Source organism: Eurypyga helias, unplaced genomic scaffold, assembly GCF_000690775.1.
Source record: "Eurypyga helias isolate BGI_N326 unplaced genomic scaffold, ASM69077v1 scaffold24910, whole genome shotgun sequence".
Classification (NCBI taxonomy): Eukaryota; Metazoa; Chordata; class Aves; order Eurypygiformes; family Eurypygidae; genus Eurypyga; species Eurypyga helias.
Window position 1 is genome coordinate 15,935 of NW_010224166.1, and position 7,291 is coordinate 23,225.

The 7,291-nt window shown below is 42.3% G+C and overlaps 1 protein-coding gene across 1 annotated transcript in view; it reads right to left on the reverse strand.

Annotated features, from left to right (window-relative positions):
- Nucleotides 1-7,291, reverse strand: part of RIF1 (replication timing regulatory factor 1) — a gene marked incomplete at both ends in the record, with an annotated part of 29,581 nt that overhangs the window by 15,524 nt on the left and 6,766 nt on the right. Inside the window, 8 exons of the mRNA XM_010160741.1 lie at nt 293-393; nt 1,261-1,323; nt 1,570-1,680; nt 1,920-2,093; nt 3,282-3,402; nt 4,155-4,306; nt 5,511-5,649; nt 5,746-5,838. Of these exons, the coding sequence (XP_010159043.1) occupies nt 293-393; nt 1,261-1,323; nt 1,570-1,680; nt 1,920-2,093; nt 3,282-3,402; nt 4,155-4,306; nt 5,511-5,649; nt 5,746-5,838 (954 nt within the window). The remainder of the gene's footprint in view (nt 1-292; nt 394-1,260; nt 1,324-1,569; nt 1,681-1,919; nt 2,094-3,281; nt 3,403-4,154; nt 4,307-5,510; nt 5,650-5,745; nt 5,839-7,291) is intronic.

Below are 7,291 nucleotides of genomic sequence, written 5' to 3' on the forward strand. Positions count from 1 at the left end.
CGCCCCACCCACTCCTCCCACTTTGGTATGGGCAGCAAACTTGCTGAGAGGACATTCTAACCCTTTGTCCCCCGATTCTGTAAGTACTGCTGATATATCTGAAAAAGGCTTTTAAAGGAAGAAACCCTTCGGCAACACTACGCCATCTGGTGAGAAAACTCAGAGTTTACACCAAAACAACTATCTCTAGACGAGACCCTTCTGGGAAGTTAGATGCAAAAGGCTGCTACCAATCACAATCTAGAGCATCAAAAAGAAAGAAGTAAAAGCCAGACAAACCCACTCAACTTACCAGTATTTTCTGCACGGGAAGAGAATCTGATCTAACAATGTTTTTTAAGGCCTGGAGCAACACAGTCAGTATTTCCGACCCTTGCTTTTCTTTCTTATTTCCTAGAATAAAAGATATTTACAGTCAGAGCAGAACAAATAACAGTCACTGACCATTTAAAACTTAATTATGATGTACTGCAAGATTTAAAAAAAAAAAAAATTGTGTATATTTATAGATGTATACTGAATACTTAACAGATTCATATACCAACTCTGCTCTCAAACTGAAAAGTTAAAAAACCCCTAAGCTTTATTTGCAAAACTGAAACATCTTTGTATCATTAACCTCCTTAACTTTGACATGCTAAAAAAAAGTTGTGAAAATTTGCATTTGTCCAAGCAATGCACTTCACTCCTCCTACGCTTTTCAGTTACATCTTTCAGTGTAAATATTGTGCACTTTCAACGCTGTTAGAGAGTAATGAGCACTTTGTTTTGAAATAGGAAACCCCTTACTTCTGTACATCTGTAAAAAGGAAATAAAATTACTAGGAAATAAAATGTAATTAAAGACAAAAAAGGTAGCCACAGTCACATAACAAAGACTACATCCACTCCTTTGAGTGACACACTGAACGCCTCAATTTCTCAATGCCAAAGACTCGGGGTGGAGTTTTTTCTTTTTGTTTGGAAAACGGAGCAATTTCCTCAGCAAGAAAAGCAGTTACAGTGCTACATGCAATTCCCCTGCAGTCACGTTCCGCCGTGCCTTCCCAGTAAGCTTGACTGGATCAGATCACAGGTATTGTGTTTGTCACACAAATAGGTTATCATGAACATACCAGCTGTCGCTTCGAAAACAGCTACTGATGATGCCTAAACCCAAGATTCACCAGCAACAAAGCAAATACTACTGAAGGTCCAGTCTTTAAAGTAAATCAACCCATTAACTGGCCAGGAACGACAAATTAAAAATGCACTTTTTACCTGATTCAATAGCTGTTTTTACATATCCATTTACGTCCTTCCAAATAGCATTCAGCATACAATCTGAGAGAAAGAGATTAATGTTTTCATTCAGTTTGTAATAAAAGCATTAAGGAAAATGGCAGATAAAATACGAACTGTGCTAAACGGACTCTGAGGTAAGCCAAAACTGACATCAGCTTTCAAAGTCAGACTGCTTCTATGCAACACCAGCGCTGGACTGTCACAGCAAGCAGTTAGTTTTACTTTGGTTTCCTTCCCCGCCCCATTTTCCAGAAAAGAAATCAAGCTTCACCACTGAGTTCTTACCAGGAACTTCTTTTCCAATTGCAATAAAGCCATCCCGAACTGCGTTTATAAGTGTGCTGGCATGCTTACAAAAAAAAGAAGGGCTACTGATGAGGGGGTGCTGGAGAGGCTCTAGGAGGACAAAGAGAGATGTTCTGTAAATCTGGCATTTTGCAGTGTACAGGTAAGATAAGCCTTCAAAATAATCGAATATCTATGTGTACAGCATTTCACATAAAAACAGCTTTAAAGGTGACAACTGACAGTTTTAGATGTTTAAAGCGTGTCATGCTAACAGACATCTTTAAATCCAACAAAAGTGGAAGTTTCAGATTACAGGAAAGTACTTCAAAGAACTGTAACTTGCATACCTAAACTAAGTACAAGTTTGTTTTGCTTAGCAAAATCTAAAACTTCTGGTCCCATGAAGAAGTGAAGCAGCATTTCAATTCCCAAAAGCTGAATGGAAGGAATCACCACCACTCCTGTTGCACTAGAATTCAAGTTTATCCTCGGTGTGGCGGGACTTGCAAATGGGTGAGGACCTACGTGAGGGGAGGAAAAGGACATTGTCTTGTATTTCACCTGCAACCAGTGACAGATCCAACAGATCAAAACCCCAAAGTTAACGTGAGAAGAACTGATCATAGAATAGCACTGGCTGAAAGGGACCTCTACCAGCCAGAAGGGTATCTAAGCCCACACTCCTATTAAGTAGGGTTTAATGTTACCGTTACAACTGTTATTTTGGAAGCATAAAAATCTTTTAGAGATCAAAGTCTGAGACACCAAACTTAATTGTGGCAACAGAAGTCTCCCTGGAAGTTGTGGTTACAGAGCAAGCCCGGTGCTACGCTGTATCCTAGTTACGTGGAAACTCCACTGCTGTGAAAGTTACCCTCAGCAGCTTTTACGCCGAGCACAAGTTTCAGAGCAATCCTGCGTAAAGCATTTTGATCAACCTCAGTTACAACCTCACAGTGCTAAGATGAACTACTGTTTTTTAAAAAAGGGAACAAAGGAAGATCAACACATCGAGGAGACTTCCACAACATATCTGAGGTGTCCAACTACAGCAGTCTGGAGCTGCACGAGGCGTGAATGCGAGCTTTCCATACAGAGGAGAAAAAGGCAGCTCCTTATCTCAGGCATTTAGATGTAAAGCTCAAGTAGGTGTAATTTCACATGTATTTAAAGTAACGAAATTACTGGTGTATCATGATCACTGGGCTACTATCCAGGCAGAAACTAGAAGTGCTATGCAAATGAGAATGGCGTATGTAAATAGCACATATATGAATGCAGGAAAAAATACATTTTCAAGCCACAGCTCCCTTGCAAAAGGGAACACCAATCCAGACATAAAGGATGGTCCTCAACACAACTGATCAGCACAATCACAGAACAGTTCAGGTGGGAAGGGGCCTTAAAAGCCCACCCAGTGCTACCCCCTGCCATGGGCAGGGACACCTTCCACTAGACCAGGGTGCTCCAAGCCTCATCCAGCCTGGCCTTGAAGACAGCCAGGGATGGGGAACTGGAATCTTGCAAACTTGAAATACTCAGTACAACAGCCTCCTCCGCTGTAAGCCGACACCTCATCCAAGGAACATGCACAAAGACAACTGTTTTCAGTAACACTATGTTGCAAACAAAAAGCATGAACGCGTCACACAGAACGGCTTCCTTGCTGCATCTAGAAGGGAGTCGGAAACAGGCTTGTGCTTCAATACCTGATTTCTGCACAGGGGTTGCCGAGGCAAAACTCTGGCTGGTTTGTACACGTGAAGGAGTTCCTTGGGGTGCAGCAGAAGAATCTAGACTCAGAGTACTTTGGATTAACGGTACACAAACCTGCAAAGATACCAAACCTCAGTGAACACAGGCAAGCTGTAAGCCATGCAGAACCACACATTTCAAAGATCACACAGACTGTACTGCTGTTCACAGCATCAGTGTTTCTGGGTACTTTTAACAGTATGTTTAAGGTGCTGTATAAAATATGCACTGATACATGAATTAGAAATGGCTAGATTAAACAAAAACTCATGTTAGAATGATTCAAGTGTACCATACCTAAAATGGTAGGGTTTTTTTCCTTTACTCCCATCCTGAAGTTTAATTTAATGAAATTCAAAAGCCTAAGAGAAGCATTATGCTCATTCCAATTATAATGTGAGTAGCAATGAAACACTTGGATCATTTTTCTCTCTGTGCACCTTTCTAAATATTTTGTGAACTTCTCAGTACATTTTCCTACGGTGCTTTCCAGAACACATGCTTGCACAGGGGAAGGACAACGCAGTCCTTACAGAGCAGGCACTCACTGGAGATTCCCACAGAGATGCTCACGTGACACACACGTACACCCCCTAATTATCTGGATCTTCATAAGATTGCATGCACAGTGCTATATATAACACATACACACACAGCGCCCAAGTACACAAGTCAGATTTGGTTCCTCACAACTGTTGTATTTTAATAACAAACTAAAGAAGGACAAAGCAGGTCCAGAATAAGTTACAGTAACAAAAAGGGGACTTAACTCCACCCGCTCAACCCAGGCTAAGAGCCTGTGCTATGACTGTGTTCAGTTGTGTTACCTGTTCAAAGTTGGCAGGCAGCTGAGGTCCCAGCCTCATGAGTAAATACCACCAGACCTCCAGCTTTGTCAGTGCCAAAGCCTCTGTTCTCACGTGGATCGAGCTCAGTGGCTGCATGAGCAATTTCAGCCTTTTAGGACTGCACAATATATCTTGAAGATCAAAAAAGAGCATATTTTAAGTTTTTTTCCTCATCTATTTTAGTTTAAAATCCAATTAATGACAATTTGCAAAACTAAAATACAGAGTAAACACACCAAGCTTTCAGACTGTTTTACTGTTCTGATTGTTGTTTAGAACAACCCTGGAAACAGCAACTATTTCTTTCTGACACCAAGACTGTAATGAAAGCTACTGAATACCAACAGAGAAGGAAATTCACTCCTGCTTGCTATGTTAGAGCACCCTGTATGCCACAATTAAAGAAAAACACTTCACAAGCATGTGAATTACTGCTGATGAGAATGAACGATCTTAAATACCGTACCAAGCCTGCAAATGACCATTTACCACTAAATCAGAAATAGCATAGCATGTCTGGACAGAAGTTTGCTCAAGCCTGTACAAGTGTTCCATGAAGAGAAGTTTTTAGCCAGCTCAGCAGCACCAGAACCTGTCCACCTGCAATTTGCAAGAGGCTGCTGACAGAAGCTGCTTTTGCTGCTGCAATCCTCGTTAGCACAACAAACGTTGTGCCATGGATTTTATCTTCTGAAAGAATCAAATCCTTTGTTAATTAACTTATGGGAAACAATGACCAGAACAAACGACCAGATAAGAAACAAATTAAAACGACAACCGAAGTTAATTTCGGCCAAATTGAGAAATGGCCACATCCTCTTCGGGACAGACAGTGAGGAGAAGCCCAGTCAAGGTGAAAAATAAACACTGTTGTGTTTTAACAGAGGCTAGACTCATGCCTTGTTCAGGTCTCGGTTTTAAAGCAACTTTAACACCTCTAAAATTCTTGCCCATAGAAGCCTTGCTCTTCACCAATTAATCCACACAGGTAATTAGCCTACACAATGTTTTATTCCCTATTGGATTGCTGTTGTTAAAGCACTGCACAAGAAAGGTATGTTCATTTTATCCTATTCATTTCTCTTGGCAGACAAATTACGATAGAACTACTGATGAAACTGTCACTTTTCCTTAAAAAAAACCACCAAAACCAAGCGTGAATTTCATTTCTGTACACACACACAGTACATACCACTACGGATATACCACAGATACACTACGTGTGCATCCAGTGGCGTGTGCCGTAGCACTGACCACCTTTAGACAGAATATTTTCTTCCTCTTATGTAAAGTGACAGTAGTCAAAACAATTCAGGTTAACTTTTTTTAATCTACCTGGATTTAGAGCAAAATTATCTATTAGACTCTTCCATGCAATGAAGGCTATTTTCTTTACCACTGGTGAGCCACTACGAAATCCAAGTTCCTCCAGTTGCAGCAATGAGTTGATAAAACTGCCACTACGATGCAGAGTCTGAAGATGAAGAAGTTCAGAATTAAGTATTCATGTTGTGAGAAATCCCTTCCCTAAAGATTCACGACTGTACAACTTAACTACTTTTCCGCTTACCTTTCCAAGTAGTTTGACAAAGAGCGGCCATAATTTTAACACGTAAGTCTCATTTTTTGTAGAAAACATTTTCTGAAGTTCTGAAATTAATTTCTGCAGAGAGAAAAAAACTCCGTAATTTCTACAAGAAATTCAAAGTATTCCAAAAATTACATCCTCATACCAATGTCTGGAAACTCAACCAGCCTGGAACGATGCCGTTTCTACATCAGAAGGATTTAATTCTGTACCACACAGCATTTGCTGCTAACTCGGGCAAATGTTGCCACCATCTAATGACTTTCCCAGTGGGAGCTGATGGTTGGTTTCAATTAATTCTGATGGTGGCAACCAATCAAAATCCATTTCCTTAAATACGTGTAGTCTCTCTAACTCACGTCAAACCACACCATGGCTCTAAAACCTGTCTTATTTGGGATTTTTTTGTAAACCTACTTAACTTCAGCAAACCTACTTAACTTCAGCAGTGAATAAGGCAAAATAAAGAATCCTACAGTTCTGGAAGTGAAGGGGAACATGAAAAGCTTTGTCAAACAAGGGGCTGTGCTGAACAGCATGGGGACACCTTCCCCGGACATGGAAAACGCTGAGGTACTCAATGCTTTTCTTGCCTCCCTCCTCACTCTCAGCCCTCCAACATCAGCTCTTCTCTGCCACGGGAGACAGAGCTGGGGACTACTGAAGTAAGCCTGACATAAAAACACAAACTCTACAGGATGGACCCAAAGATGCTGAAGGAGAAGGGCGATGACACAACGAGACCTCACTATTATTTCTTGAGAGATCACTGCAACTGGTGCAGACCCCCAGTGATGGGGTAGGGCACGACAAACGTATGCCAGCTTCCAAAAAAAAAAGAAAAACCCCACACAAGAGAGGATCTGGGGAATTACAAACTAGCCAGTATCGCTCCCCTACCTAGAAAACTGAGAGCAAATGCCCATGGAATGTGCTCCTTCCTGCACTAGCAGAAGGCCAAGAAACAAGCCAAGAGAACTGACCCCTCTGCTTGGTACTCATCAGATCACCCCTGGAATGCTGCACCAGGCCTGGAGCACTGACACACCAGAGCTACTGGCAAACCAAGTGAGCGCAGCAGAGGGTCACCATCGAGATGGCGAGGGGACAGGGCCCAGAAAAGAGCTGGGCTTGTTTACTTTGGGGTGCGAGGGAGTAAAGTGGCACTTTTCTACTTTCTTACAGCTGGATTCTAAGAAGCCAGATGCTTCGGAGAAGTACTGAAAGCAAGGACTGGAGGCAACAGACACAAGTATCAACACCGCAAAACCCTATTTTTACCATGAGGGTGGCTGAACACTGGATTAAGCTCTGGAGCGAGTCCAGAGGAGGCCCCGGAGATGCTCCGAGGGCTGGAGCCCCTCTGCCATGGGGACAGGCTGGGAGAGTTGGGGGGTTCAGCCTGGAGAAGAGAAGGCTCCGAGGAGACCTCAGAGCCCCTTGCAGTGCCTGGGGGGGTACAAGAAAGCTGGGGGGGACGTTTTCCAAGGGCAGGGAGTGACAGGACAAGGGGTGACAAGTTTAAACG